At 43.6% G+C, this 25,381-nt stretch overlaps 2 protein-coding genes across 6 annotated transcripts in view; one reads left to right on the top strand and one right to left on the bottom strand.

Moving 5' to 3' along the window:
* Nucleotides 1–25,381, top strand: part of LOC308570119 (prostatic acid phosphatase-like) — a 269,185-nt gene that overhangs the window by 30,691 nt on the left and 213,113 nt on the right. The gene's annotated exons all lie outside the window — the stretch shown is intronic.
* Nucleotides 1–25,381, bottom strand: part of CPNE4 (copine 4) — a 265,049-nt gene that overhangs the window by 118,134 nt on the left and 121,534 nt on the right. For all 5 annotated transcript variants that reach the window (XM_081164654.1, XM_081164651.1, XM_081164655.1 and 2 more), the window contains one exon: nucleotides 22,413–22,595. In XM_081164654.1, coding sequence (XP_081020780.1) covers nucleotides 22,413–22,592 — 180 coding nt within the window. In that variant the 5' untranslated portion in view covers nucleotides 22,593–22,595. The remainder of the gene's footprint in view (nucleotides 1–22,412; nucleotides 22,596–25,381) is intronic.

Genomic DNA, 25,381 nt, shown 5'->3' with positions numbered 1-25,381 from the left:
AATCATCACACTGTGTTCTTTTTTCACACCTTATGGAATCCTCAACACTTGGAGACACGATGTCTAATGTCTTGCCAGTTACACTTTGACCCATATGCTCACTCTAAGCTAGATCAATGGGGTAACTTGAAAATACAGAGGCAATCCTTTTTTATGGAAGATGCAGATTGATAGTAGGATTGATACGTTAGAGCACCTAGTAGTATCAGGTGGAACTACAACAACCGTTGCCATCTTTCATGGACCATCTGCTTTGAATTACCTTGGCCTAGCCTATATTGCTGGAGGAAATAATTGGATCATCACAAAAAACCTAAAGAGAAATGGTTATTGCAATGCTGCAAATTGGATGTTTAGGATCTTGGAGATGAACAGAATAGAGAGTTAGAGCTTGATGCCCTTCTGTGGCCATGAAGTCCATGTGTTCAGTTGATGGCACAGGGTTGTGCCCTACAGCACGGGGCCATTTTACATGTTGAACAGAACACAGAGGCGTTGCCACAAACAGAAGCTTTTCCCTCCAGTGACAATAGCAGATATGGGGGCTGTGATGCGGATCCAACTATCAGCAAGTAGAATGGTGTTCAAGCTGTTCTGCACTCTGCACAGGGACCTGATCCAAGCTGCACCCCCACACTTGCAATGAGCTCTTTCAAAGCCATCCACCACAATTGCTTATTTATCTAATTTATCTGGGATTTATCTTTTGTTTCTAATAATAATGATCGTATCAAGTATATGCGCAATCATGCTACAAAACGCCTGGTACAAGTAAATAAAAATTTAAATCTATAAAGTTCCTAAAGTGCTGGACAATTCAAGACTTTGGGGAGGAGGGCAAGATCTGTAAAAGGAGATGCAGGCATTAAACAAAATGCACCATACACAGTACAAAAAAAGTTTTCTTTCTCCCACTGGAATACCAAACACTGTTTTTCATGAATATGTATAATTAGATGTTCTCTGTGAGTGAGAAGTAGTAATTAATTCAGCGTTAAAAATCACAACCTATTACTTGAACACCATAGCAACCAACATTGCCAAAAGAGAAAATGAAATTTCAAAGCCTATTTTTAAATTATTACATTTGCACATTTTCCAAAATTTCAAAGCAGGCTAGAATTATTTTTAGATAAAGACAATAGAAGTTAAGTTGTCAGAATACTAAGGCGTAAGCTTAGCAAAGCAACAACCCTTTGCTGCAGAATGATCAAATGGCTCGGTGACTTCTAAGATATCGGGAGTGTTAAAATAAAAAATCAAAACACAACAAAATGATGGACTGCTGTGCTTCACTTCTTTCAAGAAGAGCATGCCATGTATTCTGATAATCGCGTCTTTATTATGACTGGAGCAATTATTTTCAACTTTTTATTAGGGAGTCCTTTGTTGTGGAGACAACAACAAATTAAATGACTGTTCACTTTCTTTCATTTCCCTTCACTGCTGTTGCCTCCCCTCCCTGTGACTGTTGTGGTGCATTTTTTCCCTTGACTCTCCTTCTTAGAAATTTTCGCATGTGTGGTTCCAGCCAAAGAGCACAGAGTCAATGTTATGACACCGCAACACTACAAAGTTAGCTTTGACAATGCGATTATGCCAGTAAGACCAAGTAAGGCCAACTGAGAATGAGAACAGCGTTTCTCGTTATTGGCATTTTGAATTTGTGAACATTTCTGCCTTTTTCAGAACTACTCATAAAAAAGAGGACTAAGGATTTTCAGAGTTGCTGAAATGGTTCAATGTGGAAAATACCCTTTTCTTTTCATCTCAGGCCTACCTGGTATATTTGGAGTTGGCTGGCAACCTTATTCATAAGCAGTCCAACTGGAAGACATTTCATGGGGGAACTCTTTGCATCAGATCAGCTCAATTTCCTCAATATGAATTTAAGGCCACATATACTGTGTATTCCTTTCACAAGTTTGCCCCACTTCATAGCTGCTCTGACAGGGAAGACAAGGATATATATGTACAGGCATTTTGCTGCTGTTGCATTAAGTCCAACACAGTCATGCTTCTAGCGAGAATGGATGGGAAGTAGTTGCACCGGTGTCTCGGTATCTTATCTATCTTCACTGACCTTGATCTTCTTTACAATAGGCATAGGCAACCTCCGGCCCTCCAGATGTTTTGGCCTACAACATCATCCCTAGCTGGCAGGACCAGTGGTCAGGGATGATGGGAATTGTAGTCCAAAACATCTGGAGGGCTGAGTTTGAGGAAGCCTGATCTAGATGGACAACCATGTACTTGGATTTGGGCATTTGTCAGAGAGAAAATGGGCAGGAAACAGCAGGAGGCTAAGATCCTCCTGGGGGCTAAGATCAGGTGGAATCCAGGGCTACACATGGGCACTCTGCCTCCAATATCTTACAGTGTGGGAACATGGCATGCCTCTGGAAATGACGTTATTTCAACTGTGCCATTGCAGGTTCCTTTCAGTCAAAACAGATGTTCAGGGGTTTAAGCCAGACGTACAGTACTTCAAGTTGCTCTTCATCACAGGTTGCCTATGCCTGCTCTAAATTAAATGTGAAAAAGCCAAGGCCCTCCCTGAGGCTCCCTTTCCCATTTTTAAGCAGGATTAGATATGCAAAAATAAATGCTGGACTCTGGGCCTTTACCTCTTTCCTTTGAACAATGCCTCCCATGGACTTATAAGTCATCATAGGAATCATAGAGAGCTGCAGTACCAAGCCGGATCATCGGTCCATCTAACTCAGTATTGACTCTACAGTGACTGGCAGTAGGTCTCCAGGGTTTAGTCAAAGAGTCTCTCCCAGCCCTACATGTAGATGTCAGGGATTGAACATGGGATATTCTGCATGCAGAGCAGATGCTCTGCCCAGGAGCCCAGGCTTCCTTGTTTGATCACTGGGAAGGCATTGTTACATTTTCTTTAATGGATAGCAATTATATCCCAAATCTCAAAAGGTTTGTTTTCATTATTTGATAAAACGGTTCTAATAATCTTGACTGTGTTGCTTTGAGACTATGCAAGTAATAAACAGGACTCTCTCCTTATGTAACCCAGCCAGTTTTCCAGATTTATATAGCTCGTTTTTGTCCATAGACACATGGATGGATGGGCCCTGCGGTTGGTTTGTGGTTGCCTGCTGAGTGGCTGCTTTTCTTAAAAAGCTACTTCCTATTTAATAATTTTTCAATTCCACTTTCCCAAAACATAAAATAGAGGGAGTAAATAAACAACATCTAGGGGTTGAAGAGGGAGTTGTCTGCATGGAGTCTGTGAAAACCAATGGACCCCACCAGTGTCTTCTTACGGCACCCACAGAAGGTCTAGTAAATATTCCCTCAAACATCCTCAATGCACAAAAGGCTGTTCTTCCTGCTCAGTTCCTATTAGCAATGGCTCAGCCTCTCCTATATTGAACATGGTTCCACAAATATGGTCACATTTCATTGGATGCCCACCTTCCTTTCCATTTTGAATGGAGGAAAGATGCACAAGGGGGAGGAGCAAGAGCAAAGACTTTGGGAGATCTTTCCACATGAAGAAGAAGAAGAAGAAGAAGAAGAAGAAGAAGAAGAGGAGGAGGAGGAGGAGGAGGAGGAGGAGGAGTTTGGATTTGATATCCTGCTTTATCACTACCCTAAGGAGTCTCAAAGCAGCTAACAATCTCCTTTCCCTTCCTCCCCCACAACAAATACTCTGTGAGGTAAGTGGGGCTGAGAGACTTCAGAGAAGTGTGACTAGCCCAAGGTCACCCAGCAGCTGCATGTGGAGGAGCGGGGAAGCGAACCCGGTTCACCAAATTAGGAGTCTACCACTCTTAACCACTACACCACACTGGCTATGACAAAAACCCTAGTCATGGCATAATCAAATCTGCCAGAAAAAGGCAGGCTTTCTCAAAATGCAGAAAGAATGTCAAGAGACTGACACAATCTAAAGGAGATAACTTATTCTGTTAACCAGTATCGTCTGGTCCTTGTCAAGCCACATCACAAACACCAGGGAAGCAAGGACAAGATGGTTTCTGAACAACTTGGCAAGCCAGCCAGATGGGTGGGGTATAAATATTATTATTATTATTATTATTATTATTATTATTATTATTATTATTATTATTATTATTATTATTGCAGAGTTTTGTCTGCATACAAACAAACATCAGGCAACAAGTTAAGCAAGACGTTGGAGCATGAAGCCAATTCTGTGTCTTAAGCTTACATCGCATATCCCCAAGACATGGCAGTGAACTCAGGGCAGTTTATTAAAATACATCAAAATATACCAGCAAATAGATGCAGAAAAAGAAAAACACAAATTGTTCAGGTTAAACAAATTCCTTTGCAGGGATGCACAATCTACCCATTTTAGTTCCTCATTATTTCCAGTCTCACAATTCCACATCAATTTGTGTCATTGTGAAAAGTCATTTAACATTTTAGTGCTAGTTTCACCCAGTACACAGATTTCTATGCACTGCATCCAGGTAGTGGTCTACAACCCTGCAAACAGCCTCTTCACTTAGATGATGCAGAGAAATAGAGCTGAGGTTAATCTACCTTGCATGTAATGGTGCCTGCATGTGAAAGGCATGACTCTAGATAGAGGCTTTGTAATGCTCCTAGTGGAGGAGGCTTGAGTCTGCTCCATCCCAGAGGTGAACCGTTGAAATAGTACTTGGGCAGGGGGAGCTGTGAGTCTAGTCGTCCTTCCCTCTTCTCACTTCATACCACTTCCCCATTGTAGGACAAAACAGCCTCATATAACAAGCATAGGTAAAGGGACCCCTGACCATTAGGTCCAGTAGTGACCGATTCTGGGGTTGCGGCGCTCATCTCGCTTTATTGGCTGAGGGAGCCAGCGTACAGCTTCCGGGTCATGTGGCCAGCATGACTAAGCTGCTTCTGGCGAACCAGAGCAGCGCACAGAAACGCTGTTTACCTTCCCATCGGAGCGGTACCTATTTATCTACTTGCACTTTGATGTGCTTTCGAACTGCTAGGTTGGCAGGAGCACGGACCGAGCAACGGGAGCTCACCCTGTCGCGGGGATTCGAACCACCGACCTTCTGATCGGCAAGCCCTAGGCTCAGTGGTTTAACCCACAGCGCCACCCGCATCCCATAACAAGCATACTTAACTCTAATTAATGCATGAAGGGGTTAAGACCATAGAGTAAGCTATCCTGCTAGGCGTAGCTAGGTCACTCCCACTCACATTGCTACCAAACTCTTTGTTCTCCCACTTTCCACAGTTCCAACGTGTGAACCCTATCAGTAAGGATGTCTAAACTGGATGCTCCAAGCTTAGACCATGTAAATTTAGCAAACCATCTTTGTGTTTCTATACAGATAATTTAGAAATCATTTTTGAAAGTAAGATGTACTGCCTGTCTTTTCTTGCTGCTGTATGGAAAAGCACATAAATCTGACCTTTGGAGCGTTTGTAAGTAAACAATTTTTAACTTATCAAATGCATAGTCTCTTTCTATGCTAATGGAAGTAGGAAACTTTGGAAGCAACTTAGAATGGGATATTTTAAAAGTTTAACAGCCTATATTTCCACATTTTACTCTGGTCCTCAAAACATATAAAATATACAGTAATACAATTGTCTTTAAGGTGCCATTAACAGGTGCTGTTATTGTTGCTGCAACAGATGGGCAACTCTCTGCAGCACAGCTACTCCTCAAAAGTGAGATTGCTATCTATTCCTTTGGTTGCCAATATTGACAAAGAAATTTTGTTACTCTAGTCATGCCCTGAAGGCATTCACAAGTATTTCCCTAGCATTTCTCTTCCCAAACCGCTTTTGTGACCATAAATTGAAAATGTGCCCAGAGAGATCCCTAAAGGGGGTACATTGCAGAAAAAATACACTTATTAATGTTTCCGCCACTGTGAAAATATTTCAAAAGTGCCTCCTGTAATGGGTCTGAATGCATTCCAAATTAATTTAGTATTGGTTTTAGGATCTCTTTTATTCCTCATAAGGCAAATGGGATTTCAAATGCCTCTCCCCCAAGTATTTCAGATGGGTTGGGAAAGTACATCTAACTGAATAAACATCCTCTGTTGAATAACAAAAGGGTTCTGAGATGGAAACCAAAATTAAGGGGCTTCGGTCTGCCCGCAAATACTCGGCTTCATTTCAATCCTGCTTTCAGGTTTCCCACATATCACTGTAAAAACAGAAAGCCGGAGTAGATGGCCATCGGCCTGAACCAGGAGCACTATTTTTCTGTCCTTGTGACTAGGTGGACAATATTATGTAGCTCCTGTACAATCACTAATCCAGGAGAAGCCAACATGATGCTCTCTAGGTAGAAAGTGGCCTGTAAATTATTTAAGCAAATACAGTGGTAAAGGTAAAGGTAAAGGTAAAGGGACCCTTCACCATTAGGTCCAGTCGCGGACGACTCTGGGGTTGCGGCGCTCATCTCTCTTTATTGGCCGAGGGAGCTGGCGTACAGCTTCCGGGTCATGTGGCCAGCATGACTAAGCCACTTCTGGCGAACCAGAGCAGCGCACGGAAACGCCGTTTACCTTCTCGCCGGAGCGGTACCTATTTATCTACTTGCACTCTGACGTGCTTTCGAACTGCTAGGTTGGCAGGAGCAGGGACCAAGCAATGGGAGCTCACCCTGTCACAGGGATTCGAACCGCCGACCTTCTGATGGGCAAGTCCTAGGCGCTATGGTTTAACCCACAGTGCCACCCGCATCCAAATACAGTGGTACCTCGGGTTAAGTACTTAATTCGTTCCAGAGGTCCGTTCTTAACCTGAAACTGCTCTTAACCTGAAGCACCACTTTAGCTAATGGGGCCTCCTGCTGCCGCCGTGCCGCTGGAGCACGATTTCTGTTCTCATCCTGAAGCAAAGTTCTTAACCCAAGGTACTATTTCTGGGTTAGCGGAATCTGTATCCTGAAGCGTATGTAACCTGAAGCATATGTAACCTGAGGTACCACTGTAAATAAATAAATAAATAAATAAATAAATAAAGGGAAGCATGTGCTCAGTTGGAAATCCAATTGCTAATTTTTGATGGGAAATTTCAGAGTTCCTGCCATTCCTTATTATCTTTAAAACATACTTGGATCAGGCATTCATAGAGAGTAAGCCTTCAAATAGAGGCTTGTCCTCAGTAAAGTCCAAACTTACAGGCAAGAACAAACTTCTAATATCCTGTTTGAAAAAAGCCCAAGCAGTCTGTGTCCACAAGACCACTTCCTTATCTAGAATTTGGACCCAATATGCATTATACATTTAAAGCATCATGATACCACTTTACACAGTCAAGGCTTCCCCCTGTTCTGGGAGTTGTAGAATGTTAAGGGTGCTGACAGTTGTTAGGAGACTTCATTCTCTTCACAGAGCTACAATTCCCAGCGTGGTTTAACAGGTAATATCTCTCCCCAGGGAACTCTGGCAATTGTAGCTCTTTGATGAGAACAAGGGTATCCTAACAACTTTCAGCACCCTTAATAAGTTTCTATTGCTCGGTCCCTGGTCCTGCCAACCTAGCAGTTCGAAAGCACATCAAAGTGCAAGTAGATAAATAGGTACCACTCCGGCAAGGAGGTAAACGGCGTTTCCGTGCGCTGCTCTGGTCTGCCAGAAGCGGCTTAGTCATGATGGCCACATGACCCGGAAGCTGTACGCCGGCTCCCTCGCAAGGTGAGCGCCGCAACACCAGAGTTGGTCACGACTGGACCTAATGATCAGGGGTCCCTTTACCTTTAGCATGGTCACTGCCTGTATTATCCTTGCATTTATAATATTTTTTGGTTTTTCAGAGATGGGAGAATCTTTCATCTGTTGATTGCTGGAAAAATACAGCCCACCTGTCTCAACAACATTGCTATGTGCGCATCCCTTAAAAAAAATAAGAACTGAGGCTCTAGACTTCCAAACGGATAATCTAATTACAAGAGCAGGAAATTCAGACAGAAATCGTCAGAAAGTGAAATCAGTCTTTAATAATGCAAGTGGAACAGTGTGTGTGTGTGTGTGTGTGTGTGTGTGTGTGTGTGTGTGTGTTTTAAGAACACTGCCAGGGGACCTCTGGCCTAAAAGAACCCAATATTTCTGTATCTCTGCAAAATTCATTTCCATCTATTCAAGTGGTTGATTAAGCTACTTGAAGAATACAATGCATTAAACTGAGAAACAAGGAAAAGCTGCAAGCTGATAAAGGGACAATTACTTTAATATTTGGCATTCATTAAAAACCAACCAGCTTAATTCCCCCCACTCTTGTAAAAGAGATAATAGTCCAATAAATATTCACAGTTTTAGAAAAAGACTGAGAATTAGACAAAGAAATTTATATGTGGAAAGTCTTTGGACATGTAACAACTCCTTGCTTGAAGGCCCACTCTAAAAGGCAGCACTAAGAAAAATTAACACTTTCAGTGGTCTCCTGATAATAAAACCAAAGTGTATTTTTAGGCAACGGCTTAAAGTGATGCCACTTTCCTTCCTTTCCCTTTTTTAAAAAAACCAACCCTCTTCCTGCACCTTTAAGAGCAGATCAGGACACAAAAATAGAGGTTTTGCCATGCTAGAAGCAGCTGTTGATGGTTGAAAGCACAGGATTAGGAGAAGTAAAATAAGGTGGTAACCCCAAATGTGATTATCTGAGAAATGATAAAATCTCCAGCTCAGATTCTACCTTCTGTCTAGTTTAAGCCAAAAACATATTTTGTACGACTCCCTTCCTGTACAGCAGCAAACCAAGAATAAATTCCTTTTTCTCTGAATCCTACCCCGCCATATTTATATATAACCTGTACACTTCTCTACTCACAACAACAAACAGCTCACACTCTCAAACAGCACAGTTAGGATGGTATTTAGGTGAAATATTTCAGATGCCTAACACAAGGAGCTGTGTGCTTTGACAAACCATTTCATCCAGAGCACTTATCTACCATTTAAATTTTAAGCACCACTGGGATAAAATGGGGTCAGTCAGCATATAAATACACGACTGTCTATCCCACCCCCCTCAAACATTGATTAATCTAGCCTAGTGCTGTCTTCTCTGATAGGCAATTGCTCTCCAGTATCTCATTGGAGGCCTTTCCTAGGCTTGCTATCCAAAATCCATTTAGCTGGACCACAGGAAGCCGTCTCATTCTGGGTCAGACTGCTCATCCATCTAGCCCAATACTGCCTGCTCTGACTGGTAGCACCTTTCCAAAGCCTCACACAGATGCCTTTTGAACCAATTGCTAGCTGATCCCTGGGGATGCATCAGACCTGTCACTTGTAAAAACTTGTGCTCTACAATTGACCAAAGGATAAACCAGGCCTGGCTATAGAACTGAATTGCCCTTGGTTGCCCTGATGGATGATCTTTGCAGAGTTCTCTGCACCCTTGCTCCTGCTTCTTGATTCCTCACTAGCATTTTATACTATCAACCATGATATCCTCCTAGACTAGCTCCAGAGAATGGGAATTGGGGCACTGTATTACAGTGGCGCTGTGGTGTATTACACTGTATTACAGGGACGCGGGTGACGCTGTGGGTTAAACCATAGAGCCTAGGACTTGCTGATCAGAATAATAATAATAATAATAATAATAATAATAATAATAATAATAATAATAATAATAATTTATTATTTATACCCCGCCCATCTGGCTGGGTTTCCCCAACCACTCTGGGCGGCTTCCAAAAGAATATTAAAATACTGTGATACATCAAACATTAAAAGCTTCCCTAAACAGGGCTGCCTTCAGATGTCTTCTAAAAGCCTGGTAGTTGTTGTTCACTTTGACATCTGGTGGGAGGGCGTTCCACAGGGAGGGCGCCACTACCGAGAACGCCCTCTGCCTGGTTCCCTGTAACTTGGCTTCTCGCAGTGAGGGAACCGCCAGAAGGCCCTCGGTGCTGGACCTCAGTGTCCGGGTAGAACGATTGGGGGTGGAGACGCTCCTTCAGGTATACTGGACCGAGGCCGTTTAGGGCTTTAAAGGTCAGCACCAACACTTTGAATTGTGCTCGGAAACGTACTGGGAGCCAATGTAGGTCTTTCAAGACCGGTGTTATATGGTCTCGGTGGCCACTCCCAGTCACCAGTCTGGCTGCTGCGTTCTGAATTAGTTGTAGTTTCTGGGTCACCTTCAAAGGTAGCCCCACGTAGAGCGCATTGCAATAGTCCAAGCGGGAGATAACCAGAGCATGCACCACTCTGGCGAGGCAGTCCACAGGCAGATAGGGTCTCAGCCTGTGTACCAGATGGAGCTGGTACACAGCTGCCCTGGACACGGATTTAACCTGTGCATCCATGGACAGCTGTGAGTCCAAAATGACTCCCAGGCTGCGCACCTGGTGCTTCAGGGGCACAGTTACCCCATTCAGGACCAGGGAATCCTCCACACCTGCCCGCCTCCTGTCCCCCAGAAACAGTACTTCTGTCTTGTCAGGATTCAATCTCAATCTGTTAGCCGCCATCCATCCTCCAACCGCCTCCAGACACTCACACAGGACCGTCACCGCCTTCACTGGTTTTGATTTGAAAGAGAGGTAGAGCTGGGTATCATCCGCATACTGATGAACACCCAGCCCAAACCCCCTGATGATCTCTCCCAGCGGCTGCATGTAGATGTTGAAAAGCATGGGGGAGAGGACAGAACCCTGAGGCACCCCACAAGTGAGAGCCCAGGGGTCTGAACACTCATCCCCCACCACCACTTTCTGAACATGGCCCAGGAGGAAGGAGCGGAACCACTGTATGACAGTGCCCCCAGTTCCTAACCCCTCAAGACGGTCCAGAAGGATGTTATGGTCGATGGTGTCAAAGGCCGCTGAGAGATCCAGCAGAACTAGGAAACAGCTCTCACCTTTGCCCCTAGCCCACCGGAGATCATCAACCAGTGCGACCAAGGCAGTTTCAGTCCCGTGATGAGGCCTGAATCCCGACTGGAAGGGATCCAAATGGTCCGCTTCTTCCAGGCCGGTGGTTCGAATCCCCGCAACGGGGTGAGCTCCCGTTGCTCGGTCCCTGCTCCTGCCAACCTAGCAGTTCGAAGGCACAAATGCACATTTGCACTTGAACAACGGCAGAGAAACAGTCAGACAAAGATAAAGAACTTTTGATGATGGAGCACATTTTCAGAAGCCCGTTTCTATTGTATTCCATGACTCATAGGAAGGGGGATGCCATACTTGACTGATAAAAAACTCTGATGTCACGATGGCTAATTTTAGATTTACACAATGCCCATATTCTGGTCTAAGCCAGGTTCTTATCTTTGATAATAAATTCTCAGAGCATAGACTGCGACTTTCAAATGGAAAAATGGAGTACCTAGCAGGAGCCCTTTCTAGGACACAGCAGCTTTTATGAATGCCTCCTAACAATCCATAGCCTGTAAGCTTCGATAAACTGTATAATAGATTTTTTGCATTGTCTGAAGGCATTAGAAAAAAATTAAGATGGATTTCAACAAGAACTGCTTCCAGCAGAGCATAAAATCTTGCGACGTATGTTACAATTCATTTGCCAATTATATAGGAAAATCGGGTTCGTTGACTTCCTACTTCCTTGAAAGCTGTCTGTACGTGTCTATACATGTGCCTGCACAGTCTAAGAATCCAAGTAGCTCCCAATGTATTGCAAAGGCAATGACCAATATTATTATTATTATCAGTGGAGTGCTGGACTCTAAAATGATTTACCTGCTTTTACCCATTCACATAATGCTATATTTTCAGATTCTCTGACTTAGGTCAACAGAAGAATAGTGTCCAGATCAAGGGAAGTAATAAAAAGGTAAAGGACCCCTGAGAGTTAAGTCCAGTTGCAGATGACTCTGGGGTTGCGGCGCTCATCTTGCTTCAATGGCCGAGCGACCCGGAGTACAGCTTCCGGGTCATGTGGCCAGCATGACTAAGCCGCTTCTGGCAAACCAGAGCAGCGCACGGAAACGCCGTTTACCTTCCCGCTGGAGCGGTACCTATTTCTCTACTTGCACTTTTTGGCGTGCTTTCGAACTGCTAGGTTGGCAGGAGCTGGGATTGAGCAACAGGAGGTCACCCCACAGCGGGAATTCGAACCGCCGACCTTCTGATTGGCAAGCTCAAGAGGCTCAGTGGTTTAGACCGCAGCACCACCCACGAGGGAAGTAATAGTCCCGCTCTATTCTGCCTTAGTCAGACCACACCTGGAATACTGTGTACAATTCTGGGCACCACAATTTAAGAAGGGTGTTGGCAAGCTGGAACGTGTGCAGAGGAGGGCAACCAAGATGATTAAGAGTCTGGAAACCAAGCCTTATGAGAAACGCTCGAAGGTGCTGGGTATGTTTAGCCTGGAAAAGAGGAGACTGAGAGGAGACACGATAGCCATCTTCAAATATCTTAAGGGCTGTCACATAGAGGAGGGAGCATGCTTGTTTTCTCCTGCTCTGGAGGACAGGACCCAAACCAATGGCTTCAAATTACAAGAAAGGAGATTCCGGCTAAACATTCAGAAAAACTTTCTGACAGTAGGAGCTGTTCGGCAGTGGAACAGACTCCCATGAGAGGTGATGGACTCTGCTTCCTTGGATGTTTTTAAACAGAGGTTGGATGGCCATCTGTCATGGATGCTTTAGCTGAGATTCCTGTATTTCAGGGGGCTGGACTAGATGACCCTTGGGTCCCTTCCAACTCTAAGATTCTATGATTCTAAGTTAGTGGTACTTAGTTCCCATTGAAATCAATGGGAAAAGTTTGAAGTCAAGCTAGTCGTCCATTGATTTCAGCAGAAACTCAGTAACTGGATGCATCTCTGTATAAAAATGTTTCAAGAAAGACAGAGTATTTCTTCAGATACATCCATTAGACAATACAGGATGCTTGCTGATAATTTTTTATGGGTGGTGGGTCCAAAGAGATGACAGTCAATTTTATTTATCGGCTTCAAAGTCTGAGAGCTAGACTGCTTTGAGAACATGTTTAGACCATGTCTAAACAGTGCCTTTGAACTTGGGGCAGAGCCGAATTGAATCCAATGTAGTTCATTATGGACCATCCATGCTGAACATTTTTGAAATCAATACAGGTAGTTGCCCCAGCACATGATACAACCATGCTCAAAGCAGCAGGTCTATTTCCAGCCCATCTCCACTATGCATTTAAAGCAACATCATAACACATACATAGTCATGATTTCCCCCAAAGGATTCTGGGAACTGTAGTTTGTTAAGGGTGCTGTGAGTTGTTAGGAGACCCCTATGTTACAATTCCTGCTCCATGATTGCAGTCATGGGACTTTTGTCTATCACATGACGGTATATGTTTTGATTCCACAGAGTGGGAAGTGACAGAGACAGGATGTTTGTGTTGTTGTGTTCCGTGAAGTGGGACTATTGTCCTTTGTTTTTTTCTCTTTGTTGTCTGATGCTAGAGAGAGAAGGAGCCATGTTGCAGTGCTCCGTGTGTGTTTATATGCAAATAAAGTAGATTAGCCAAAATGCTGAGTTGCTGAGGTCTGTCACGCGAACTGCGCAAACTCAGTGGATCCCTAAGTGTGCCGGAGTCGGTTAGCATTGGTCGCTGTGATGTTCGGGCTGAAGAAAACTTTTGAAGCTCCTGAACAATTGACCAGGAGGGAGGGAACATGCCAGTCGGGCATGTTTCTCTACCAGGGTCCTACTCAAGTGTAGGCTGAGCTCCTGACACCCTATCCCTGCTCATACATCTAAAATTCCCAGTGTTCTGTGAAACTGAAGCTCTGTGAGGAGAATAGGAATATCCTAACAACTCTCACACTCCCCAGAATTCTTAGGGGGAAGCCAAGTCTATTAAAGTGGTTTAGTGCATACAGGGCTTGGAACACTGACTGAATATCGAGATGCTTGAGGAATAGCGTCAGTTCAAGACAATTTGTTGCCTTATTTATTTATTTTATTGTATTCTGTTGCCTGAGCTGAAGAATGACGGTGCTTTCCACATAACGAAGCCAACTAAACTGGAAACTGAATCTTCAGTGTGACAAGATAGCATCTCCCACTGTACCTGAGGGCAGCCGATCAGCTTAAAGGGCTCAGGAAGGCTGCACGACACACAAACATCTGTCCTCCAACATAAGGAAACAGCCCATTCATACTCTGCCTAATAAGTAAGGAGTTCAGGAATTCACTCTCTGCCAATTCAGACTTGCACAAATTCAGACATGAACTCAGTGCACCTCTCCTGGACGCATAGATCAGAACGCATACATTCAGATTTCTGATTTCTCTAAATTTTACAGTATAGTTCTCAGCTCAATGTATCAAAATGCAGTTTAAAATAATTTTGCGAGGAGAAATGCATAATTAAATATGTGCAGGGTTTGTTTGCTTTCCCCCCAAAGGTGCAGATTAATTCAGAAATGGGGAAAAATTGATTCATGGATGAAAACATGCAAAAGCAACACAGGCCTTTTGGGGAATGCTATGCAAGTTGCCCTCAGTTCTACAGAAGAAGGTGGGATGTTAAGTACAATCAATTAATAGTGCCCTGCCTTGAGAAAAAACTTTGGAAAGTACAAGGGGGAGGGAGAAAGATCAGAACTGACAGTACCAGACAGGGCTATACTTGGGACATTAACATTTGCAGTTTCAATCAGACACCACATGAAAAGTTTCCTGTGGGGAGGTTGCATTAAAAGGACTATTTCAAGAAGACATTTGATTTAATGTGGCAGCATCTGCAAGCTGTGAGCTAATGGACAGAAAACCCATTTTCCTGACAAGTAACATTTTTAAAAGGAGGGAAACCCACCTTTTAGAGCAGTAATTACTGTTTTTGGTTTTAATGGAAATCATGTTTTCTAGTGTATCCAGGGGGGAAATCTAGATTCATCTACTAGAATAAGCATTCGCTAAAATGCACGTTCTTCGCTGTGTCACTTCACGACGCCAGCATAGATGGATGCGGCAAATTATTCCCTGCACAAATCTGTATTAACAAATGGTTAGCGTTGCAAGACAAATGTGAAGAAGCCGAGCAAACTATGGATGAAAGTCTGTTCGGTACGGTAAGCTCAGCGTTATCTTGCTTTCAGCATCACCACACTCCTGAAACACAACTTGTGTAACCCATCAAGCTGAACTTTACTCAACCAGCCATTTATAGTGCCTTGCCAAGGGCTTGACATTTACACCTCCACTGTTATTTTCAGTTCTGGGCAACAGCAACAATAAAAAATAAAAATGTAACAGGCCTACACAACTTTTTATCAAGCATCTGTTAGGACATCATGGGTGGCTTGTGGACTGCTTGATGGATCACAAGTTGTGTAGGCCTGATATAACAAGGGCAGAGTCGAGACATAACGTGGTGGGGGCTGATCTGCTTGGGGGTGAGACAAGTACACGAAATAGCTCACCAGAGAAGCATCAAAGGGGCAGTGCTAATGTAAGGAAGCATTGAGAACATTTTCATCCACAGCCTTGCATTTGTACCAGTGGGGGATAAAAACAGAGAAGCAAATACGGTCCCACACCCCACCACACAAGGTGACTCCCATATTAGGGATGGGAGAGGAATTTGATTCAGAATTTTAACGAAACCTACATAATTCGCACATTCCGAAACAAACATAGAGCCAACCCAAGCTACCCTTTAAAATCAACACTTCTCTGAATTTTGTAGAGCAGCTTCCCAACTAAATAATGTGTAAAGGGTAAAAAGGTAAAGGGACCCCTGACCATCAGGTCCAGTCGTGGACGACTCTGGGGTTGCGGCGCTCATCTCGCTTTATTGGCCAAGGGAGCCAGCGTACAGCTTCCGGGTCATGTGGCCAGCATGACTAAGCCGCTTCTGGCAAACCAGAGCAGCGCACGGAAACGGCGTTTACCTTCCCACTGGAGCGGTACCTATTTATCTACTTACACTTTGACATGCTTTCGAACTGCTAGGTTGGCAGGATAAATAATGTGTACAACAATGCAAATATTGGCGAAACCGGCATACAAAAATGCCTAATATTAGGGGAGCTGCTTGCAAAATGTGTGTATCAGGCAAAATTGCCTTAAAACTGTCTATCAGGAAAATAATAATGTTGAATGTTCATGAGGACTTAAAAATAAATAAATCACGAACTAATGTTCAAATGTGGAGAGCTGAACTTAAGGGTGGAGAATTGAGAAACCGAGAGAAACTTAATTTATTCCACCACTAGCTGTCACCACCTCACTTCCGCCTCAACCCCACCAACACACATCACTTCAAGGTTCCAAAATCATGCCTTAGTGGCATGTTCTCCTTGGGGCAGTCTTGCCCTTGCCTCTTTGACTACCTCTCCCTGCCCCAATGTCCCCTAAATGTACCCCAGTGGCAGAGGTGGGTGTTCCCAGTCCCCAGAGAGGGCCTTTTCCTGCTCAGGACTGGAACCACAAGTCCCAGAATCCCCAAATGGGAAACTGACACTCCGTGCCCACTCTATGTTACTTAGGAAGCATCAGTTTCCCACTAGGGTTTCTGGGACTTGTAGTCCTAGTTCCCAGTGGGAAAAGATTGAGGACATTGACCCAAGGTAGAAGCAGCTATAGATCAATCAATCAATCAATCAATCAATCAATCTTTATTACGGTCCAGAGACCCAACAAATCATTACAAATCAATACACAATTCATACAGCCTACCTCCAGGTTAATCAAGCATTTTGTTTAGAATATAGGGCTCATTTGTTCTTGCAACCACCGATAAAAACTTTGCCACTGCTAACGTTCTAGCTTTTGTCCGGTCTTCCAGTAGGAACCTGACATAGTGAGCCTCTGATTTTCCTGGGAAAGGTACCAGCAAGGGTAGTATCAGTTCAGCCCTGGCCAAGCAGCAATAGAAGCACAAGCATCTAGTAGGCTCCTTTCAAACCTATCCCTATCCATGATTAGGAGTCGGCTGGAATCAGCCACAAGCCTTCAAAGTCTAACACTATCCAGTATACTACATTGGCCGTGTGATACAGGGTTTCTGCAACTGTGGCATATCTGAGCTTATTTTCATATCGCACCTCAAATGCAATCATTTCTTTAGTAGTAAACCTGAAGCTTTTTCTTGAGTGTTGTGCATTATCTCCCGACAGCAATTCAATAACCTGATTTGTAGTTGACAGATAAAGTGAGCAGCCCAAGCAGCTTCACGGTGTAACAAATTAACCTGCACCTATTGCTGTCCGGCAAGAAAACACTGAAAGGATACAGCATCACCATCAAATCCCGTCCCCACAATTTTTTTTCCTGGCTGTCCCATGATCATATTATAAAGTAGTTGTTATAAATCAAGCACTGAAGGGAGTTGTTTATTTCTGTTTTCCAATATATTTCTTATCAATAAAAAAATTGGTGTGGCGCAAGCAAATTTTTATTCTAAAATTGTGGCCCGGGGGGGGGGGGGGGGCGGAGTGTGAGAACCACGGCATTATGGTCTGAGAGCTGCAAATCAAGTCATTTCATTTAGGAGTTTGCAATATCAAAAATATTCAAGCATCTCTTTTGCATGAACTCTCCACAGCTTTTTTAAAAAACCACAGCAGTTAATGTTTTGCAAGAAAATATCAACCCCAACTGGGTGGTATTCAACAGAGTTTTACTCAGAGGAGACCCACCCTGGGACCTTAGGGCAAAGGGTGGGTGATAAATAAATAATCGCAGAGAGCAGAAATGCAATGGTGCCTCTGCAGCAGCACAACTGGACTCCTTTATCTGCCCCAGTTGCAACAAAACATGTCTCTCCCACATCAGTCTCTACGGCCACAGCAGGCGTTGCAACCTTCCAACACTTAGACCTCACCACCTAAGGTGCATTCCTACATTGTATCCCAAGGCAGATGGATGCCAACCTGTGACTGAGTTCAGTAAATGAATGTCCATAGGTCTACGCTGAGTAAAACTTAATTGAATACAACCCATGATATTAAGTATTTTATACCTTTATCTACCCTCATCTTATAAATCCAACAGCATTTATAATAGGGACAATTTTAAAAAAGTAACCTGCTAATTTTAAATCTGGAGTATTTGCTTGAGAATTCCATGCATCATTTTTGTCAACTCCAAGAGACACTGCCTTGGTCTGCAATCCTACCCCTTTTTACCTGGGAAAAAGCCTCACTGTTCAGTGGGACTTACTATGATTTGAAGTGGTTAGGATTGCAGCTGTGATGTGCAACTCATACCCCATGTATTTTTAAAAGGGAAATTGCAGCCACATTTCTAGACACTTCAAGATGTTTGTGTCATACCAGCTAGTACAAATATACATATTTTTAAGGGGAGGAGGTACGATTGTTTAAGAGGCAACAGCAGACATTTATGAATGTTTGTAAGACATATGGTGGATGCCAGAGCCACTCTTTCTTGCTATTGGCAAATTTTGCTGTGAAATTTGTTTCCATAATTAATGTGTTTTGAAGTGAGTGACCTTATGTAACAACAGAATAAGCCTTAATTATTGTCGGTGATTAATCCATTCTGTTGGTTTTATTTTTAATCCTGTTATCCTAAAATTAATTTCCAATTTAAAGGTCATTTTACACGTTGGTGATATCGCATATGGCAATGCTGAGCCTCTTTTTCTTGTGAGAAATAAGAGTATCTGATTATCAAAGACACAGAGTGACTATCCATTGCCCTATATGACAGGCTGGGGGATTCTGTCCATTTCTGTATCCCCACCCACCTAATCTGTGTGTATGAGGCAAAACTGCAGTTCTTTGGATAAATCCATATATACAACTCAGTGCAGTACAGCCATCTTCTCAGAAAAATCTCTTCACAAGCTCAAAAGGTCAAGACACGAAAGCTATAGCAACTAATCCACACTTAATGACCCACCTAAGTGGTACTCAGAATATCACTCAAGATATCACTCAAGATATCCCCCAAGTAATTAAGGAACAAAAGAAGAAAAGGCACAATAACCTGGGAACTTCTTCTCTGCACCACACCCCCTCAACAGTATTTATAGGAACTCAAACACTGAGATCCTGCTCTGTTCCAGTAACAAGAAGCCGAAAGCACCAGCCTGAAGATGACGAGTGAGACCTCGTCGAAACGTCGCCTAGACACCCCAACTCTTACACGGGAAGACACCCGAAGACACCAAAACCTACATATATATATATATATATATATATATATATATATATATATATATATATATATATCACACACACACACACACACACACATATACACACACACACATACATTTTAAAGCACCAGGCCAGTTGCCCAACCAGTCCAGCCTAGTATTCTCACCAGATGCCTATGGAAAGCCGGCAAGCAGGACCTGAGTCACTTTCCCTCACTGAGAGAAGCCAAGTTACAGGGAACCAGGCAGAGGGCCTTCTTGGTAGTGGCACCTGCCCTGTGGAACGCCCTCCCACCGGATGTCAAAGAGAAAAATAACTACCAAACATTTAGAAGACATCTGAAGGCAGCCCTGTTTAGGGAAGCTTTTAATGTTTACTAGGTTGTTGTATTTTAGTGTTTTGTTGGAAGCCACCCAGAGTGGCTGGGCCGGGTATAAATTATTATTATTATTATTATTATTATTATTATTATTATTATTATTATTATTATTATTATTATTCCCCTCTGGTGGTGGTTTCCAACAACTGGTATTCAGAAGCATACTGCCTCTGACAGAGAACATAGCCATCAAGGTAGACAGCCTTGATAGCAGCCTCATCCTTCATGAACTTGTCCAACCCTCTTTTGAAGCCATCCAAGTGCCATCACTGCCGCCCATGGGAGTGATTCCCTGGGAGGGGATTATGTAAGACTGGAGATGATACAGGACTTGGTCCCAATGTTGCTTCATTGGAACGTGGTCTTAGTCCTGCGGAAAGAGGTGTTAGTGCAATGCCAGGGATAAGCAGTATACACAGACTGCAGTGGCGTCTATATAATCCGCATGGGTATGTCAAATAATTTTTTATTATTATTATTATTATTATTATTATTATTATTATTATTACTACTACTACTATTTTATTTATAGCCCGTCCATCTGGCTGGGTTTCTCCAGCCACTCTGGGTGGCTCCCAACAGAATATTAAAAACACGATAAAACATCAAACATTAAAAACTTCCCTAAACAGGGCTGCCTTCAGGTATCTTCTAAAAGTCAGATACAGTCATACCTCATGTTGTGTTTGCTCCATGATACGTTTTTTCAGGTTGCGTCCCGCGGCAACCCGGAAGTACCGGAAAGGGTTACTTCTGGGTTTTGCTGCTCTTTGCTGCTCGCACATGCACAGACGTGCAAAATGACGTCACGCGCATGCACAGAAGCGGTGAATCGCAACCCGCGCATGCAGATGTGCCGCTGTGGGTTGTGTTCTGCTCATGTTGCGAATGGGCCTCCGGAACGGATCCCGTTCGCAACCAGAGGTACCACTATAGTTGTTTCTTTCCTTGACATCTGATGGGAGGGCGTTCCACAGGGCAGGCGCCACTACCAAGAAGGCCCTCTGCCTGGTTCCCTGTAACCCTAGCCGTGAGGGAACCGCCAGAAGGCCCTCAGAGCTGGACCTCAGTGTCTGGGCAGAACGATGGGGGTGGAGACACTCCTTCATGCATACTGGGCCGAGGCCGTTTAGGGTTTTAAAGGTCAGCACCAACACTTTTAATTCTGCTCGGAAATGTACTGGGCGTCTAGCAGGGAGGAGGCAGCGAAGAGCAGAAGCTAAATACCTGATAGTGGTGAAGGCAAGCTCTGTTGGGGCAGGGTGGCGTTGAAGTTACAGAGCTAGATTTCCAGAGCTGGAGAGTGGGCACAGCGAAAGCTTTGATCTCTGGAGATGAGCCAGCCCACCCTAAGCCAAGGTGAAGGCTGGCAGATCTTTAGCTGTCCCAAGGACAGTAGAGATGCTAAATATACTCTGCTTTTTCAGAAGGGGAGTTTTTGCACATTCCCATTGAATGTAATAGAATATCAAACTTCCAAGTGACTTCAATAGGATTATATGATCCTAGCTTCATAACACTTGGGTTAAGATCTCAATGCCCTGTGAGTTAAGCAGGAAATAGTTCCCTTTTGAAGTCAGTCTCGGGAACTAAGAATACAAGCAATATTAACTTTTTAAGGTGTTGAATGTCCTCCTTCTGGGAAACTCACTGCAACAAAAGAGGGGGGGGGGGCTCCCGTTTACAGACGTTCTTACCAAATAGGGACCCATGCTATGAATGCAAATGGAAGTTTCCCTTGCTTTGCCTAGCTACCAATCCAGCACCCAGGATTCCTCATGCAGCTCCTGTTACTGGATTGGGATTTTTTCTTAATGTGCACATTTCTAAATATGCATCCTAAAGATTTGCTGAATTAACTATTTGAACTGAAATACAAAAAAGGGGTGTGTGAGGAGGTCAGGAAACAAGTAACTGAAATATAAGACATGAAAATATTGATTCCTTTTTTTTCTTTTTTAACTTTCTTTTCACTTTTTATGTATTTTGTCTCTGTATTTTTGTATCTTTTTTTCTTTTATTATTGTTATTCTTTATTTTCTATTTTTAACTTTGTAACCTTTTATTGTTTGTAAAACTCTAATAAATATCATTTAAATAAATAAATAAATAAATAAATAAATAAATAAATAAATATGCATCCTAAAATATACATTTTAACACATTTGGGTGAATGTTTTTGAGCAAAGAATTGTGTTGTGAAATCTGGAGAAGCGCAAAATGTGAAGGATAAGTATGTTCTGATCTGTGTATTAATCTAGGAGGTGTGAATTAAATGTGCAGACCAAATGAAATTCTTCTCCATTCTTGGTCATGCATACAGTATTTTTATCACTGGGAACATTGGGGAAATAATACAGCTTCTTGCATTGCAACCCTATTCATTTCTACTTGGAAATAAATCCCACTGAGCACAATGGGCTATCAAATAAGTGTGCATGGAATATAAAATCTCCAAAAGGAACTGCACTCTTGATTCTTCCTCTCACCATCATTCCTTACATAATCCAAATAAGTTGGTCTATAGGAGGAACAATTGAAGCAAAATAAAGCACTTAAGTCCTCCCTGATTTCAGCTTAAGTCTCATTTGAAATCAATGAGTTACAGAAATGCTTTAGTGAGACAGTTTGCAGAAATCTTTATTTTTCCTCTACCAAGATGTATATAAGTTAGAAGTGGGGATTTTTTAAAACCTATTTTTCTACCAAGCAGCAGATTCCTTTTGTCATATTATAAGCCGCTTTCTAACCCTGATGGATTCAAAAGTAAGGGGAGAAAGGGGCTGATGCTGGCCCAAAAACTAAGCAGAGCATATTGGTGCCTGTAAGCCCTTAGCATCCCCAGACTCCCCAAAGGGCCTTGCTGGATTGCAGCCTAGAGAACTGATTAATAGTTTTCAGCAGCAATGGGTAGTACAGCAGGATATCAAGTCAACTGCACACACATAAAGCCTCCAATATACGTTTAATTGGACACCTACCTCAAACCACTGCCCATGCGACTGCATTTTCAGGATGACACAAGGATCTGGCTTGGAGAGGGCATCTCTGTCTGATATGCTTTTGCATGCGACTCTCAGTTCCACCTTCGTCAGACATGGGCTACTAAAGATCCCCAGAGTATTGGCCGCTGATTCATAGATGTTGCTCATTTTCTGCATTCTCTGTGGAAAAAGAGGGAAAGGTTCAATGGTAAAACCACTTTTAAACAGGAACACTGTATTCTTGTATCCGTAGGGAGATTGCTCCAAGAATCTTCAGTTCTCAAATAAGGGACAATTTCTAACCAATAAACCAAGCATGTTTGCTCGGTGTAGTCTTTGGTTACAAAACCAAATGGCACTCAGGGTCACCAACACGCTGGGGATCAGGGCGGTTGGGGAGGCAGAGGACATTTTCCACCGCCCCCTCCCTTGTTTTGGGGTTGCCGGGGGGGGGGCGCCGGAGGGATCTTTGCACTTTGACGCAGGACATGCTTAAGACGGCCCTGAATGAAATTATTATTTATGCTCCTACTACTCTGAAGTACACACAGATCTCACTACCTGAACACAATGTGTTTTCAGGAAATCATTTGTTAGGTGAACGTTTGCATAACAAGTTGATGATATCCATTGATTCCTATGGGAAATTTTAAGGTTGCTTAATTGTTTATAGAGTACACATAGGTCCAGCTGTTTGGATAGCTAAATCTGTGGTGTGTATAGCGAGGTTTGAGTACTAATTGCTCATGTCTGTTGCCGGGGTGAGGAGACAGGAATATTGGAGTGGGAGAGGTATTGTGGTGGAGTGGAGTAGCTGGAATTTTGAGCAGCAGCACTCTGTTCCACAACAGTTTGTTGCCGTCCCAGTTGCAATACTGACAGTGACTTTCATGCTTCATATCCGTCACACATGCAATAAAACTGGTCACTTACAGAATGCAGAAGGACAATTATATTTTGAAGTGATGTTGGTATATTTGGCTGGTATAGAAATAGCAGTGGCAAAAAGCACAGTCTTAAGAAGGATGAGCTGGAACAGAAATCTTCCATTCAAATATCAGCTCATCCATGAGTGCAGCAGGTGGCCTTAGATAAACTACTGGCATTTTCCCTTACGTCACCTTTCATAATAACTTAAGGGCATAAGAGGATCCTTCCTGGGTTCCTATCTAGTCCAGCCCAGCATTATCTTTCCCACAGTGGCCAACCAGATGTGCAGGGAGAGGCCAGGAGCCAAGCGATGAGCACAACACTTGTGATGCACAGCAATTGGTATTCAGAGGCATGCTGTCTCTGATCCTGGCCAAGTAGCCATCAAAAGTATCCAGAGATTCTCCAGGGATTTCCATGGCGGTTGTAATGACTGCTGGAATCATGCTTGTGAAAGCAACGATGCCTTATGAGGAACGGCTAAGGGAGCTGGGCATGTTTAGCCTGGAGAAGAGGAGGTTAAGGGGTGATATGATAGCCATGTTCAAATATATAAAAGGATGTCACATAGAGGAGGGAGAAAGGTTGTTTTCTGCTGCTCCAGAGAAGCGGACACGGAGCAATGGAGCCAAACTACAAGAAAGAAGATTCCACCTAAACATTAGGAAGAACTTCCTGACAGTAAGAGCTGTTCGACAGTGGAATTTGCTGCCAAGGAGTGTGGTGGAGTCTCCTTCTTTGGAGGTCTTTAAGCAGAGGCTTGACAACCATATGTCAGGAGTGCTCTGATGGTGTTTCCTGCTTGGCAGGGGGTTGGACTCGATGGCCCTTGTGGTCTCTTCCAACTCTATGATTCTATGAAAGTGTGCTGAACAAAACTTGTTCTCCAGCAAAGACTGGTCATCTCCCAGCCAAATCTGGGGAGCTGTTTGTTCTTTCCAGGGCTCTCATGGCAGAAATGCACCCTCTGTGCATGGGTGCCGGCTTTATTGCAACGTGCCTCTTCTTGGGGATAGTTGGGCTGTTATTCTTTGGCTGTTGAATCTCCACTTTTTAAAAAACCTCTCACCAGAATGTATGCAGCTGCACATTCACAGGTTGCTATTGCACTGGATTTTAAATAAGCATCCTTGGCATTATTATGAATTTATGGCAGGGCTGCAGAAACTCAGCCATAGCTGCCAGGTCACACCCCACACTGACTTGGCTCTGCACTCTTCTCTAGTGATTTCACTTGGCTGGAATGTGCCCTTGTATTTCACAAATACTAGAATCAGAATTTTTCTTTTAATTTTTAAAATGAGCTTTATCTTCCCTCCCCCCTTTTTCTTCTCTTATCTACTTTGCTTTTCGTTATTGCTTTGATATGTTCTTCAGTGTCCGCTACTGTGGGTTAATGAGGGTACTCACATGAAGGTGATGGATGGTTGTTGAAGGACCCTGTGTGAGTGGCATAGAAGGGAAGACCTCCCAGGGTGGGAGGCTGGGAGAAGAAAGGGAAGCTCCTAGGTGAGAGCTGGGAGGGCCCACCCCCTTTTGTGTGAGCCAAGGGTTAAGATCTACCTTTGAGAGCGGGCTTTGAAGTTTGCTTGCCTGGATGGAGGATGGAGAGGTTCTCTCCATATCCACTTTCCCCACACCCTCCACTGCCATGCGGCCCCCAGAAAGTTACCCAAGAGGGAATGTTGCCCTTGGCTGGAAAAAGCTTCAACAACCCTGGTTTATGGGTTGGTTGTTAACTGGTGGGGATTGTCTTGCTAAAGTACCAGTATGTCAAGGCAGTGGCATCAGGGAGTGTTGAATTTTGAAACTTGCTAGGGGATAGATGTCCACAGCTTCAGAGTTACAAAATTATTGGAAAGTTTTGTGTCCTTTCCCAGTGGCGTAGCATGGGGGGTACAGGGGGGGCCGGCCGCACCGGGCGCAACATCTGGGGGTTAGGGTTAGGGGGCGCAAATCCACGGGTTAGGGGGCACAAATCCACGGGTTAGGGGGCGCAAATTACTTGCCTTGCCCCGGGTGCTGACAACCCACGC

Source organism: Podarcis bocagei, assembly GCF_964188305.1.
Source record: "Podarcis bocagei genome assembly, chromosome: 12".
Lineage (NCBI taxonomy): Eukaryota > Metazoa > Chordata > Lepidosauria > Squamata > Lacertidae > Podarcis > Podarcis bocagei.
This window is presented reverse-complemented; position numbering and strand designations above follow the sequence as displayed.